The sequence below is a fragment of the Monodon monoceros genome, unplaced genomic scaffold, assembly GCF_005190385.1.
Source record: "Monodon monoceros isolate NGI ecotype Baffin Bay Population unplaced genomic scaffold, NGI_Narwhal_1 Super_Scaffold_8, whole genome shotgun sequence".
Taxonomy (NCBI): domain Eukaryota; kingdom Metazoa; phylum Chordata; class Mammalia; order Artiodactyla; family Monodontidae; genus Monodon; species Monodon monoceros.
The window spans coordinates 31,208,876-31,226,005 of NW_021703785.1; the positions used below are offsets into that span (position 1 = coordinate 31,208,876).

Here is a 17,130-nt window from a genome sequence, read left to right on the forward strand (position 1 = left end):
AATAATACTGTATCCCTACAATGGAGTATTATGAATTTAGGGAGAAGCATTAATAAGTTGAGTGTCATGTAAAAATTCTCATGGTTTATTAAAGTGTGAAAAAAAATTATAGAACCAGAATGTAAGATCGAAACCAGTTTTGAAGTACCTGGTACATTCTGCTGAGAAGTGGGAACTGATGGATTGAGATATATTTTGAAGAATAGAAAGGACAAGACGTATTTTGATAAGAACATGGTGTTTTAGATGACTTTTTAGTTCTTTCAAGGGGTACCCTATTATGGTTTCATAATGTGAAATAGAAGAATTATCCTCTGAATTTCAAGAGAATATTTCACCACTGTCATATTAAAATATTGTATTTATGTTCCATTGCTTCTTAGTGGCATTTCTAGTAGTGGTGAAAGCTGTACTATATTTTAGGGGATGCGTTTTGAGTCGTAAGAGACATATCTATATCAATATAGACATAGAGGGAGTGATGGAAGGAGGGAGGGAGGGAGGGAGGGAGAGTCATTGACTGACTGATCAATTGATTGGGTTAAAACTGGAATAAAATGAAAGACCACATCATCTTACAGGCCAAGCCCATGGAACATGTACATTCTGGTACATTTCATTTAAGGCTTTATGAGTGAGTGAACTCCTTTTTCTGTTCAAATGTATGGAAACACATACAAAGGAGACCTGGCTGGATACTGCCTGTGTAGACATTGGCACAGAATGGGTGCTGCTAAGAACTCCAAGGCGTGTCCCCTCTTGAGTGTAATTCCAAATGAAAAAAAAAAGTCAACTGTGCCTAATAAGCTGGCTTAACTGAATGCCAAAGAAAATTTGCCTCATGAAATGGAAATTCTGAAGCAAGTTACATAATACTGAGAGAGAATAAATAGGAGGACTTTTAAGATCTATCCAAATGGGGCAAATGGTGTATTGTAATCAGAACTCTCCAATACAGCAATATTTATTTCTATTTGGTGAGATCCAAATGGTGCTGGGGATTTGGAAGCTTTCAGAAATCACATAAATATTTACTTGGTATTTGTTTAATTTTTGAGTGACATATCTTAGATCAGTTTTTAAAAAGTTACTTGGGTATTGGATAACATGGAGCCACCCAAAAGTATTCATGTTAGTTGTTCTGCACATTTGTATCAGCTATAAAGAGGGAGAACAGCATTCCTTTAACAATCTCTTAGTTGCGAAGAATAATAGAGCCAACTGCTCCAGCCGGAACATTTGTGGCTTCTCTTTCTTACATTAAATTTACTTCTAAAGCAGTTTCTGCCATCTTCTCCCCAGCCTTCTCTCCCTGTTGCATGCCTTTCTTTTTCTCCCCTCCTTCCCTTATCTTTATACAGATTTTCATATCTTGTGCCCAGGATCTGTCATAGTGTCATAGCTGGAGTTTCTGCCTCTGTTTCTTCATTTCTCCATTTTGCCCTTTACATGGCTGCTAAAGAGGAAGCAAAAACCAAAACTGTTCGTCAGCCATTACTTTTATTGTGTCACTCCACTAATCAAGAGCTTCAAAAATTGCAGAATTAAGGTTTTCTTTTTCTTTCCTCCAGTGGAAGAATGTTACCAACATGTGGAACTTTTTTCTCATTTTTTAAAATTGAAGTATAGCTGATGTACGATATTATATAAGATACAGGTGTAGGATATAGTGATTCACAATTTTTAAAGGTTACAATCCATTTATAGTTATAACATATTGGCTATTTTCCCTGCGTTCTACAACATATCCTTGTAGCTTATTGTATACATAATAGTTTGTACCCCTTACTCCCCTGCTCCTACGTTGCCTCTCCCTACTTCCCTCTCCCCACTGGTAACCACTAGTTTGTTCTCTTTATCTGCGAGTCTGCTTCTTTTTTGTTATCTTCACTAGGTTGTTGTATTATTTAGATTCCACATGTAAGTGATATCATACAGTCTTTCTCTGTCTGATTTATTACACTTAGCATAATAGCCTCCAAGTCCATCCATGTTGTTACAAATGACAAAATTCCATTCTTTATGGCTGAGTAGTATTCCATTGTGTATGTATAGCACATCTTCTTTATCCATTCATCTGTTGTTGGACACTTAGGTTGCTTCCATATCTTAGCAATTGTAAATAATGCTGCTATGAACATTGGGGTTAGCGTATCTTTTTGAATTAGTGTTTTTCTTTTTTTTTCAGATATATATCCAGGAGTGGAATTACTGGGTCATATGGTAGTTCTATTTTTAGTTCTTTGGGGAGCCTCCATGCTGTTTTCCGCAGTGGCTGCACCAATTTACATTCCCACCAACAGTGTATGAGGGTTCCCTTTTCTCCACATCCTTGCCAACATTTGTTATTTGTGTTCTTTTTGGTGATAGTCATTCTGACAGGTGTGAGGTGATATTTCATTGTGGTTTTGATTTGCATTTCCCTGGTGATTAGCGATGTTGAGCATCTTTTCATGTGCCTGTTGGCCATCTGCATGTCCTCTTAGGAAAAATGTCTATTCAGATCTTCTGCCCATTTTTTAATTGGGTTATTTTTTGATGTTGAGTTGTATGAGCTGTTTATATATTTTGGATATTAACCCCTTATTGGTTCTAATTATTTGGTTTTTTTGTGTGTGCTTTTCTTGCAGGATCAATGTGACTCTAGAAACAAATGGATGAATGAATATCTATATGAAGAGGAAAACAATAAAGGTTGGTTAGTCAAACTGTATAATTGCAGTGGCAGTCCTATTTTGAACATTAATTTTGGGCAGTTATTCTCATTAGAGCACTTCTTTGTCTGACTGTGAGACAGAGGTCAATGGTTAGAGACATTCATCTATCTATAAAGTGTAATTTTTTTTTTTTTTTTTTTGCGGTACGCGGGCCTCTCACTGTTGTGGCCTGTCCCGTTGCGGAGTGCAGGCTCCGGACGTGCAGGCTCAGCGGCCATGGCTCACGGGCCCAGCCGCTCCACGGCATGTGGGATCTTCCCGGACCGGGGCACGAAGCCGCGTCCCCTGCATTGGCAGGCGGACTCTCAACCACTGCGCCACCAGGGAAGCCCTAATTTTTGTTTTTAAACCCTTAAATATATAAAAAAAAATTATAAAGAGGCAGCCCTTCTTTGTGCAAGTCTAGCTGTTGTCAGTTTCGGGAACTGAAGCTGGTTTAAGAATCAACTTTCAGATGATAATTAAAAAATGGAAAACCACTTGATACAACTGATCACTGGGACAAAAAAAAAAAAAGCCAGATTTTGTTTAATATGTATCAATTCCTACCACAAGCCTAAGCCTAATCCTAGTGCTCTATGGTATATGATTGCTGTCAGTGCTGTCCTCTTTGCAGCTGCAGTCTTGGCTTTCATCAAGGACATAGGATGATTATGAAAGGCTTTTAACTTTGGTTTTTCACAGACAAATACTGGTGTAAGTTAGAGAGTAAGAAAATCCTGGGAATTTCAACAGTAATCAAGTGCTGGTTATCACTTTGTAGTATTTATTTGAACTTTTTGTGTACTTCATACTGGTCATAATATAAACATCATAAATTAATACTAAGAAAATGACAATATGTTAAACCATTTCTATTTCATAAAGTCTAGTACAGAGGCGTGTGCCTCATAACTCTTTATATAGCTGCACAACACATACAGTTTCATATTTTCCTTCCCCCATTGCTCCTGCTACCTTCAAATAAATGTACATCATGTCTTTTTCTGCCAGCCCACCTTCACAGATACTTACAAATGATTTTCCAGATTATATCTTTCACTTGAAATTGCCTTCTTCCAATTCAGCATCCATTCATGACAAAAAGTCTTAACAGGTTAGGCCTAGAAGGAACATATCTCAACATAATAAAGGCCATATGTGACAAGCCCACAGCTAATATACTCAATGGTGGAAGTACAAAAGCTTTTCCTCTAAGATCGAGAACAAGACAAGAGTGTCCGTTCTCACCACTTCTATTCAACATAATACTGGAAGTCCTAGCTAGAGCAATCATGTAAGAAAAAGAAAAAAGTTATCAGAATTGCAGCGGAAGATGTAAAATTGTCTTTATTTGCAGATGGCATGATTTTATATATAGAAAATTTTAAAGACTCAACCAAAACAACTGATAGATATGATTAATGAATTCAGTAAAGTTGCAAGATACAAAATCAACATAACAAAAATCAGTAGCGTTTCTATACGCTAACAGCAAAGTTTCTGAAAAAGGAATAAATTGATTCAATTTACAGTAGCATCAAACACAGTAAGGTACTTAGGAATCAATTTAAGGAGATGAAAAAGAATACATTTTAGGAGATCTCTATGCTGAAAACTACAGGACATTGATGAAAGAAATTGAAGAAAACACAAATAAATGGAGAGGTACCTCATGTTCATGGATTGGAAGAATTAATATTGTTAAAATATTAATATGACTGAAAGCCATCTATAGATTCAGTGCAATCCATATCAAGATTCCAATTATGTATTTTACAGAAGTAGGAAAAAACATTTCTAAAATTTATATGGAACCACAAACGACCTTGAATAGCCAAAGAAATCCTGAGAAACAAAAAATGGGAGATGTCACATCACACTTTCTGATTTCAAGCTGTACTATAAAGTTATAGTCATCAAAACAGTATGGTACTGGTAGGGAAAAAACCAACGGAACAGAATCGAGACCCCAGAAATAAACCCAAACATATATGGTCAACTAATATTTGACAAGGGAGCCAAGAATACTCAATGGAGAAAAGGCAGTCTCTTCAATAAATCATACCGGGATAATTGGATATACATGTATGAAAGAATGAAATTGGACCCATATCTTACACCACTTACAAAACTTAAGTCAACATAGATTAAAGACTTAAATGTAGGACCTGATACCATGAAACTGCTACAAGAAAGTACAGGAACAAAGCTTCTTGACATAGGTCTTGGTAATGATGTTTTGGATATGACACCTAAAGTACAAGCAACAAAATAAAAAATAAACAAGTGGGACTACATCAAGCTAAAAAGTTTCTTCACAGCAAAGGAAACCATCAACAAAATGAAAAGACAACCTACAGAATGGGAAAAAAATATTTGCAAACTGTGTATCTGATAAGGGGTTAATATCCCCGAATAGAAGGTGCTCGTACTACTCAATAGCAAAAACCCCCAAATAACTGAATAAAATAATGGTCCTAAGTCTGAACAGACATTTCTCCAAAGAAGATATCTGAAAGGCCAGGAACATAAAAAGATGCTCAATATCACTAGTCATCAGAGAAATGACATATCACCTCACACTTGTTAGAGTGGCCACAATTAAAAAGATAAGAGATAATGCTGACATGGATGTGGAGAAAAGGGAATCCTTGTGCACTGGTTGGTGGGATTGTAAATTGGTGCAGCCACTATGGAAAACATTATGGAAGATCCTCAAAAAATTACAAACAGAACTACCATATGATCCAGCAGTTCCACTTCTGGGAGTATATCCAAAGGTAATGAAAACACTAACTTGAAGAGATACCTGTACCCCCATGATCATTGCAGCATTATTTATAGTAGCCAAGACATGGAAACAACCTGTCTGTCAACAGATGAAAAGATAAATAAGATGTGGTGTATATACACAGTGGGGTATTATTCAGTCATAAAAAATGAGGAACTCCTACCATTTGTGACAACGTGGATGGACCTTGAAGGCATTACACTAAGTGAAATAAAGACAAAGGCAAATACTGTATGATTTTACATGTATGTGGCATCTTAAAAAAAAAAAAAAAGCCTTTCTTTTTTCCTTGCTAAAATTTCTCCTTTGTTGTATTTGTTTCTGGAAAGTTTTTAGCCCTCTAGAGGGAGTTTTGATTCAGAGATGATACAAGGTAGATTTCTGGGTAATGTTCTTTTTTATGATCTCAGTATTACCTATATGGGTACATTTACTTTGTGAGAATTAATTGTACTGTGTACTTATTTGTATATGGATTAGTGGTGTGCTAGTAAACTGGCTCTAGGGCATGGGGTGGGGAGGCCTGATCTGTAATATTTGTCAATTCCCATGGTGTAAATATTCCCACTACGGCTGGTTTCAATGGTTTAACAAAGAGCTTGCAAGATTCCTTAAAATTTAACAATTGGCTCTCATGAGCTGGAGATGAGCTAGCTCCAGCAAACCATTGATAATTTCATGTATAATGTAACGTTAAACAATTTTCTATACTCCTTAAGACAAATAGGGCAAATGTAGTAAATTCAAATTTTCCTGACTCATTGCTGCGTAAACATGGAAACCTTCACTCATTATCATGCAGAAAGTACTTATCCCTTTTCTTATGTATGATGTTGATCTTATATTTATGTTTTTGTTCATTTGTAATTAAATTTTTATGTTTGAATGGATCAGTGTCAGCTTTGTAAGTTTATACATTTTGACAGTGTCATTGCTCTGTAACTAATTTTATGACAACTGAAGATTATCGCAAAGAGAATCTTTGTGTTAATACTTACCCTGAGGGTAGACTGAAAATATTATCTTGATTAAGTATAATATATTATGTGTGATTCATTCTAAATGATCGTGCCTCATAGCTCATAATTCATGAGTTCAGAAGTCTTTATAGAGGAAGGAGCAGTGAGTATTTCACTTAATGTGTTTGTCCCAATGAATTATGTTTTTCTTCTTGCTGTTCCTTATATTTCTCAATCTGTGTTTTCAGTTATAGATGCCTTAGAACAAAGAGTACATTGATGCTTGTTTTTAAACCTGCTTGAATCAGGTGTTGTTAGTTTTAGTAAGGTCTGATTCAGAGAGAAAATTGCAGTTTGGAAATTTATCTCTTCTATATTTCATGTATATTCCCAAGGCCAGTTTTAAGATGACGTTTTTAAAATGTCAGCAGTGGATGCAACATTGCCACTGTCTACATAATTGAAAAGGGATTTGAATATGGCTCTTAAAACTATTTTGTACATTTCCAGTTTGCCAGCGGTGATAAAATCTTGCCAAGAGCCACAGAATATCATGCTGTGCCTTCTGCTTATGCTCTAATATTTAAACAGCCTAAATAGCATTTGTAAAATTTACTTTGTGGCCATATCAATAGTCTTATTTTCAGGTGCTGTCTTCATCTCCTCTTTCAACCAGTCAATCAATCAATTAATCAATAATATATAAATACAGTATATAAATGTATTTATATCAAAGTATGTGTGTGTGTATATATTCACACACACACTCAGTTTTTAAGTTCTTTCTTTACTTAAAAAAAAAACTGAGTTCTTTACTCAGTTTTTAAGTTCTTTCTTTTACTCCATTTCATTGCACTTGAATTTGTCGCTTTACCATTTGCCATTAGATAACATTAAATAAGTTCTAAAAAGATTCCAGTTATCCATTATTTTCTATTCACATATATCGGCATAAAACCTTGTCTATGTGCTCTTTAACATATTTTAGCAGTTGCTCTCATTGTGAATGTTTGTGGACCTGACTCCACAAACCTGGCTTTGCTCCATTGTTTTCCATCCATTTCAGTATGTTTCCCAAGTGCTCTCAACAGCTGGTTTAGAGCAGGTGTCCAAAACATATGCATGCATATACATTAGTCCAGCTTATCAGAGTTCATGTTCAAACTTTTGCTCTGTGACTGCCTCTGGTGAACAGCTGCCTAAACCATTCAGCGTTAACAGTGGCTAAGTTTTCCTTTTTTGGATTTGGAAAGCAAGAGGACGATAGCAGGCCTTTCTGGGACATCTTTAATTCCCTACAGAAAAAAAGTTTGCTTCATAGCTATGGGCATATATAGGGTGGTTACTTTAAATTTCTTTTCCATGAAGTTTCAAGGCTCTTTCTTCACTCAAGGTGGAAAGACTGTAATAGCAACAATCCAGCCTTTCTTCCATTTTGAGCTAAGTAGGCATAGTTGTTGAGAAAGCCCCAGTTGATGTAAGTGAAATATATTGTCAGCGGTAGGCCACTATACATTTATGTAGAGTAGCTGCCTGGGCAGTAAACATGGAATCACAAAAAGTCAAGTCTTCGCTCTGCAATTCTCTGCCTGTATGATCTTGGACCAGTGACTTCTTGCTGAATTTTAATTTTCTCAAGTGCCAAGTGGAACTAATAACACCTGTCCTACCTATTTCAAGAATTGTTATGGGGTGAAAGAAAATATGACATATTTATGAAAGTAGTTCAGAGCTGTAGAGTTCTAAAAGTTTGGGTCGTGCTTGCTACTATTATTTATGCAGCATAAGGCAGAGATTCATGACTTTGTTGCATGACGTCACATCACAAAGTCAAGTATCTTCAGAATTGGAAGTGCCCACAAAGGTCATTGACTCTAATCTGTGCTTGGTACATGGCTGTCTTTCCATAAGAGTTGGTTGGTTACTTCAGCGCTGTATCTTGAGTACTGCTTGGAATTTCCTACTGCATGTGGCAGTTCATCCTGTTTCCAGGCATATCTAGTTATATTAAAAGTTATTCCTTTTATTGAGCCTAATCAGTAGATGTGATAATGATCCAAACTAGTAGGTGTATAGCATATTTATTAAAATATAGTCCTGCGTGAGGCCATTCTTCGGTCAAGTCCTGTCACCCTTGGGTGTCTGATTTCTTAGACCTGGGATACGAGAACAAAATGATATACAGGGATTTGAGAAAGATTATGCAGTTATTGAAGTAGAATAATGGCTTTATTCTTTGAAAAGATGATGTATTGCTCATTTTAAAACATTAAAGCATGCAAAGTCCCATCACCTCCCTGTCCCACACCTGTTAACATTTGGTGAGCATTATTTGCAGCATCTCTGTGTACGTATATACAAGTAAAGAGAGATGGTTTTACAAAAATAGGATCATATTTATACTTTGTATTTCTAATATAGAGTTATTTTTGTTTGCTTCTGATGTAATGGAAGAAATAGAAGCTGAGTTTAAACCAAAGGAATTTATTATTTTCAAGTTAACGTCCTTTCACCAAAGTGATGCTCTCATCTGAGAGTTAAGAGAAAAAGAAAATAAAAAACTTTGAGTTCTGATAATTCTGTGGTTTTTTTTAATGACTGAATTTAACTTCAAACAACATCTTTTGACTTGTTGCTATGAAAGATGGGTAAATTAATGACATTTCTAACTCTTTTCCCTCTTCTTGTTTTACTATCTTCTTAAAACTTAGGTTTATTAACATTTATTTTCTGATTGTTAACTGTAATTATCAAAGCCAATTAGTATTAATTCTTATTTTTCTCAGAAATATGGAAACACTACTTTACTGTCATCTGGTATTTGGCGTCACTGTGAAGGCTGAAGCAAACTGGTCTTTGCATTTGTTCTTGTCTTGCTTTTTGTTCAGATGTCCATGGACTATTTTTAGTAAGCTAGAAGTTCAGTAACTTCATCAGTTTTGCTTCTTGGTTTTTATCATTCTGTGTCAGTTTTTCTTGGATCCTCCCATTCAGCTCTGAGAAGTAGACTCTGTTTTTATGTCTTCAGATTTAAATATTATATTTAAGGTGTCTTTTCTATTTGTTCTCTTGTTTAGTAACCCTGAAGATAGGTATAATGTTTCTCCTTGGCGTTTTGTATCTGTGGTCTTCACCTTTAACGTTTTTATTTCACTTAACTGTGCTTTCCCATTCAACATTTTTTCTTACTACCTTTTCAGTCAAATTCTTTGTTACTCTTTAGTTCCTGGAGTTAACTATCATCTCTGTAGTATTTCATAACTCTGTCTACTTACTTTCATCTGTTTCACATGTCCCGTATTTTATCATTTGAGCCCTGTACTTTCCTGAATATTATTTTCTTTTAAAGCAAGACCCTTTTGTTTGAACCATTATTATTTTTGAGCCTGTGAAGTGGTGCTATTTATCCAAATTCTTCATCTGTTTCCTTGGGTAAATTCTTCCTGCGGTGTTTGTTCTTCACTGGCCTCTTGCTTACATTTCTCTCTGGCTTTTAATACTTGCTGCTTTCATGCACAGTTCCCTTGTGGCCTCTCTCTGGTTTTTACCCATCTTTGAATGGGGCCGGTAGTTTCCAGTATGGCAGGTAGTATTGTGGACAGGGGCACCAACAGTTTTGGGCATGTGCTAGATGAGTCCAAATCTTTGTCTTGCGTTTCTTATTTCAGATACTCTAAATAAAGGTGTTACTTCCAGAGTCCTCCCTCAATTGCCCTTGTACAGCAGAGCCTCTGGAGACAAAGGCTCCTGTACTTCTGGCACTTCAGTGACCCCCCTGGATGATGGAGCTAGACTCTAGAAAATGCTGCATCTGTGTGTTTGCTCTCTTAGCACCACTTTCTCTGCTTTCACTGGATAGGCCTTTCATCGCTGTGATTTTCACTTTTAGGAAATTGCTCCAGGTCTGAGGAGGTATGTATCCGTTCCCCGAGGACTCCGAGATTTCACAGTCTTTGATGAGTATGTTTTGATTGGCAGTCTGAGTTTCTGACTGTTTTTACTTTCACTTAAGATGGAGTTCTTCTCTGTTTGTTTGTTTGTTTGTTTGTTTTTTCTAAATTGGCTTTAAAAGCTTTCAGTGAGTTTTAAAGGAAGGGTAGAAAAATGCCTTAACATCGCCGTTTCTAATAGGTAGTATTTTAGGTACATTTAAGGGACCCATGGAGACTGTTGAACCTGCTGACATGTTTAAGAGCTTGGCTCTACGTGCAGGCCTCCTGGCTTTCAAGCCCAGCTCTGCCAGGGCTTCGCCTGCTTCTGTAGCTCATTGTCACACCAGTGCTATGTGGATGACGATGATAGTAGTGTCTCGTCCATGCAGTTGTCATGAAAGTTAAGTGAGTAAAATGCTAAAGCGTTCACATATTGTCTGGTAGTTGCTAAGTGCTCGTTGAAATAGCCGTTTCATCATTTTAAGTCACGTTAGTGATGTCCATTTGGCTTTAGGAAAATTTGCTGTTCAGGCCAGTAATTGTATCTATATTGTTTCCTTGGACTGAGGATACTGCTGGAACATACCTGCATACCAGGGGGTACCGGGTCTCTGACTTAATATGTCGGCTTCCAGTTTCAGGATCTGACTGGGGACTTCTAAGTTGTTGCTCTGTATCGATAAGAAATAGATACCTCTGGCTTTCTCTCGGAGGAAATAAAATCCGTGCACTCACTGGATATGCTGCAGTGGTTGGTACACATGCTATTCATTTCCCTCACAGAATGTTGACAGCTTATTTTGTATTAGGCAGGGTTCTCCAGAGAAACAGAACTAATAGGATATATATATATATATATATATATATATATATATATATATATATATGCATACACACATATATGTGTGTGTAAATATACATATATATATAATATATGTAATTTATTGTAAAAATTGGCTCATGTGATTATGGAGACTGAGAAGTCCCATGATCTGCCATCTGTAAGCTGGAGACCTGGGAAATCCAGTGGTGTAGTTCCAGTTCAAGTCCAAAGGCCTGAGAACCAGGGGAGCCGGTGGTGTGAATCCAAGGCCAGGAGAAGTCCAGTGTCCCAGCTTAAGCAGGTGAGAAAGGACTAATCCTCCCTTTCTCCACTTTTGGTTCTATTCAGACCCTCAACAGATTTGACGATGGCCTCCCACACTGGGGAGGGCCATCTGCTTTACTGAGTCCACTGATTCAAATGCCAATCTCATCTAGAAACACCCTCCCAGGCACACTCAGAAATAATGTTTAATGTGGGCACCCTGTGGCCCAGTCAAGTTGATACATTAAATTAATCATGACACCTATGCTGTAGTCTGATTGAATCTAGTAATCTTATACTTAGAGTATGTTATTTGTTAGACACAGGCCTACAAAGCCAAATTATATTTGGACCCTGTTTTCAAGGCTTCTTCATCTCAGGAACAGGCAAATGAGTTACTACTATTTGATATGATTAGTGCTACAATATATATAATGAAACCTAGGGAGCCGGTGATGGCTTCACTTGTGAAGCGACCTTTGACCTGGGCCTTGAATGATGGTGTCACATTTTCTGGAAGAAATAGGAGTAAAAGTCACCATTTTTTTGTTCAAAAAAAATTCTAAGTAAACACAAAAGTATATTTTCTTTCTCTTGGTCACAAAAGTGCCCTGCAAAATTTCCTTTTGGAGTTAAGGATAAATGTAATACTCAGTGATACCATTAAATATTTCAGCTAAAATCTGTTGAGGGTCGTTTATGTGTCCAAATGATTTTCTCTTTGCTTCCCCCTCTGTCTCTCTCCCCTTTTATGTCTCTCTCTCTCCCTCTGTCTCACATGCTCTGGTGTACTTTTGTGTTCTCTCTCTCTCTCTCTCTCATTTTCATTCTCTGGCCCTTTGATTATAGTGGATCTTCAGCTAAGCTTTATGTCATCCTATTTAGAGTACATTACCAAAGTAGTTTATATAATGTGTTTTACTAGAAATTTTCAGGAGTGATCATAAAAATGATATGAGCATCTTTTAAACATAACCATTTTAGTTAACCAGTTTTGATTTAATGAGAACATCAGAGTATTAAAGCAACGTAGTGATTGATTATTAAAAGCATTTGTTGAAATATAATATCTATCTGGTTAATTTTGTTATTAACAACATCTGTGCATTAAAAAAAAATTGTAACCTCTTTCACCTCTCTCCAGTTGATGTTAGCTGAGAATTAATCTCTTACTGTTCTCTAAAGAGACTTTTGTTTAATAAAATCATGAATGATTATTGACTCAACAATGAGTATGATTCTTTATCTTATAGTTTAGTCCTTAGTATACCTTAAGGCCTAATGGAAGTAAGACTCACAAATATTCCAATTTAAGAATCAGTTGGTTATTCATATTCAACATGCTTTTTTCCTGGAGCTAGGGTTGGCTCAGAGGAACAGAACCACGGGAATGGTAGAGAATATGGAATTTAGTATCAGGATTTGACCTCATCTGATTTTAGGAGCTAGCTAGGCAAGTTAGGTGTGGTTGTTGCTTCTGTATTTTGGGTGCTAGGCCTGACGTCAGCAGGGCACGCAGTCAGGAAGAAAGGGTGACAGGAGGTGCTGGAGAGCAGGGATGAACGGAAGCCGTGAGGGTGAGCTGAGTCCACACAGACTCCTCACTGCTCACCAGCCTCCATCTCCTCGAGGATGCTGCGAACTGCAGGGGAAGCTGGCGCCTTCTCTGAGTCACAAGTATCTCGTGTGAGAATCAGATAAGCTGATGGAGATTTTGGGGGCTCGTTCCACCCCTGAGCCAGCATGGTGTGCAAGCACAGAGTGACAGCGGGCACAAGCTGCATCCGCCCCTGAGCCCTGCATTGATCTTCTAAGTGTGGTGAGAACACGAGGGCTGCCGCACTTCTGCCTTCTGGGTCTCACCACGGTGTCCCTTATAACCCAGGAGCTGTGGAACCCTGCAGGGAAGACGGTGCTGGACCATGCAGGTGGAGCTCAGCTAAGCTGTGACAGTTCATACCCAGCACTGAGTCCCACGTTGCCTGTTCTCCCCATTTTCCTGCAGGAGTCTCCTTCCTCACCCTTCCCTCCACCAGAGTGTTGTATGTCGTACCTTTTCTGATCCATGTCCTCTTTCCTTGATCCTTCCATTCCCGTCCGAGGACGGAAGCACTGTCTTTGGGACCCAGGCTTGTAGTGGAGATGATGTCCCACACAGAGAAGTCTCACCCGCTCTGGACAACCACCTGCCTGGATTCACTGTTTTTGAGCTCTGCTCACCTCTTGAGGAACGGCAGGATCGTTTGTGGCCTCATGTGGTACTTGACTCGTTTTTGGTGTCAGTAGTAGCTGAGATCACTATGCTCCCTGGATTTTGACTGTCCCTCTATAATGTAGTAGAACGGTCAGGCTCAAGCCAGGGCCGTGTGGCCATGGGGAGCTTTGAGAGCATAGGAAGATCGAACATAGCATGAGAAGAGGGGAGATTCTGATATAAAATGGTGGAGATTAGGTGGGTCATCCGGATGTTAGGGGCTTATCCAGCTAGTAAAGTTCAGAGTAAAATTATGAGCAAGAATGAGATTGAGAGATTATATCCAGAGTAAGAATAAATGATGTCAGGACCAGCGTACGTTAGAGGTGAGGGTGACAGGCTGTAACTGAACAGAATCGCTGGAGAGCAGCTAAGGAGGAGGCATATGTTAATTCACGCCCGGTTCCGGACAGGAGGCGCTAATACTGGAGGGGAGGATTGGGGGCTGGGGGGGGGCGTCAGAGGGCAAAGGGCAACACCAGCGGGACTGCCGAAGTAGGAGCATGCTGGCACCAAGAAAGGTGAGGCCTGTGCAACAGGCTGGAAGGGCAAGTGGCTCTTTATCTCACAAGTCGACTCTCCTGTGCTGGGAGGTTTCCCGGAGGTGTGTGTTGAGCCCTGGTGCAGGACCAGGAAATCCTGTATGATGGGCCTTCCTGGAACAGAGGTAAAGGAGAGCGTTTGGAGAGGTGGGTGAAGGTAGACAGGGAGAGGGTATTAGCCCTTGACTGGGTTTGGGGGGAAAAAAAGAAGAAAAGCTTTTGAAGGTAACCTGCCTTCAGTTCCCAGAATTCCATCCATAACCCCAGAAAGGACTTGACTCTGATTTGTGATTTAGAGTAAATTCAGAAATAGCATTCTAATCAGATAGAGAGTAAGAACAATTAGGTTGCTAAAAAAAGAAGTTCAGATACTGGTAGAATATGCCAGTTTATATTTTTACATTTACATGGGGTGTGTGTGTGTGTGTGTGTGTGTGTGTGGAAGAGAGAGGTTGATTGATTCTAGTTTATGGGTAACGCTTGCTAGATTTTTCTGAGTTTTAATTACTTTTTAAATTTAATTACTCCATTCCTTTTAAATTGAATTGCAGATCGAATTCACAGTCCTTAAACACCAGGATCACATGAATTGAGACACTTTATCTGGTTATTCCCTTTGTGGACTCAGTTCTTTCCAGTGGTGACTACTTTTCACGGAGATTAATGTCGCCAACCTATAGATATGAAGGACAGAGTATCTTATTTATGCTTGTAAACTCTTCTCTCCTCCAGAATATACTCATTCTAAAAAGGAGAAAATGATGGAAATAGGCGGGTGTCTGGCTTCTGGCTAGATATGTTATTTCCATCCGTGACAACCTTTATCATTCTCTGAGATCCTGAGGGACTTGCGTAAGGTTGCACTGCAGTTAGTAGAACGGCGTACATTTAATCTTTGTTTCGAAACATTTATTTGTACATCATTTCTAAAAGTGCCATTTAGAAAGGCCCCAGTAGAGAAATAATTGTGGAGGAGCTACTTGTGACGATATTTGTGTGGGAGGAGAGGTTGAGTGATTACAGGTAGAGGAGAGTAAGCAGAATTTATTGTTTTAAGCAACTAAATGATTTCCATTTATAATTTCTTCTGGTTCTACTCTAGGACATTTATGCATCTGAAATGCTTGCTTGTCTAACTAGGTAATCATTGCACCCCCACCTCACTTCTTAATTCTCCTCATAGAGTTTGAAGAAAAACTGAGATATCAGCTATTCAGAGGTGGCCCCGGGCATGCAGTCTGGCAGTTCCCCAGCCCACTTCTGGCCAGCTTGGTGTAAATAATCAAGGGGCGGCAAAGAGAGAAAAGGCCAAGAGATTTCTGTGTTGCAACTCAGTGTGAATTGAGGTCTCTTCCCTGGTTCTAATCAATTATGCAACAGCATTTATTTTTTGTTCTGCCAGAAACAATATACATTGTTGTATGTAAGAATTTAATTACAGTGGAGAAGTCTCTAGTGCTTTTTGAATGAGAAATTAAGTCTCCATCTTACTTTGCCTCTAACTGTGAAACAGATACTACTAAAGCCCCAGCAGAAACTGCTGGTAAGGTTAGTTGCTCTTTCCATGTTGAAATATGTTGACCGGGTGAGAGGGGAGACTAAATGGGACCAGTGGGTTAGCGAATTGTTATTCTTTTTATGTTGGCTCAGTCTTGTTCAGTAGTTCAGGATGCAGGGTCTGCGCTTCGAAGGGATGATGTTATTGCTGCCCTCAAGAGCAGCTTCTTTCCAAACTCACAGATGCAGAGAACAAATTAGTGCTTACCAGTGGGCAGGGGGGGCAGTACAGGGATGGGGGAGTGGGAGGTACAAACGATTGGATGTAAGATAGGCCCAAGGATGTATTTACAACATGAGGAATATAGTCAATATTTCATAATAACTGTAAATGGAAAGTAACCTTTAAAATTATATAAAAATTAAAAAAATTAAAAAATAAAAATAAATTTAAAAAACAGTAGCTGTTTTCTAGATTTTTCTTCTCAAGCAATGCTGAAAATTTCAAACATATATCTTAGAAATGTAGAAATTTGGAGTTGGATGTTTCTATAAGAAATATCTCATTCAAGTGGATTGATGTAAAAAGGAGGAAAAAATCAATAAAAATGAAGCAATTTGCTCAAGGTTACATAGCCCAGTGTAGAGGGGTAGGTTTGGGAGAAAGGAAGGCTAAAGGGAACGTGGTGACTTGTAGTTCACGGATTTTTAAAACCCAGTTTAAGCAAGTAGGTTTAACTTTTGCCTATTTTTGATTTTAAAGCAAAATGGATGGATATCATTTTAATGGACGTTTGAATAAACAGATGGATGGAGGATGAATGAGGACAAAAGAAAGAGAATGAGAAAGAAAATGAGTCTGATCTCTCACTTTTTCCTTCTTTGAAAAAAGTGTTAAAGAATGTCATCATGTGATCATGTGCGATGGAAGAGTGACAAAGATGAGGCCCTGAAAAGTTGGCAGATGGGTCACACAAAACCTGAAACACTGAAAATTTATTAAGGTTGACTTTTCCAGTAAGTGGAAGAGTGAAAAGGTCTGGTTTACAGGAGCTAACTATGTGGAAAATGGCAAGGCAGGATTTTCCTAAACAGTTACCCTACACAACTATGCTGATGACATGGCAAAAATATTCTGAATTTACTGCTCAGACTATGGTTAAATAAAATAACAAACATGAAGAGGGTACTTTCCTATACTAAGTATTTATGATTATTAGTCTATGCATCTGTGGTAGCCCCAAAATTTTATATTAATGTATCTAGCAGCATGATATTTTTTAATGGATAATATGCTTTTTTTTTTTTTTTTTTTAGTTTGGTAAGTTGAGTGTTCTAAGGATTTCCCCTCTACTCTTCTTCTTATGCT

General features: G+C 38.1%; 1 protein-coding gene across 7 annotated transcripts in view; it reads left to right on the forward strand.

Annotated features, from left to right (window-relative positions):
- KLF12 (Kruppel like factor 12) overlaps positions 1-17,130 on the forward strand; it is a 445,831-nt gene that overhangs the window by 138,557 nt on the left and 290,144 nt on the right. For all 7 annotated transcript variants that reach the window (XM_029210579.1, XM_029210576.1, XM_029210582.1 and 4 more), the window contains exon 2: positions 2,631-2,694. In XM_029210579.1, the coding sequence (XP_029066412.1) occupies positions 2,662-2,694 (33 nt within the window). In that variant the 5' untranslated portion in view covers positions 2,631-2,661. The remainder of the gene's footprint in view (positions 1-2,630; positions 2,695-17,130) is intronic.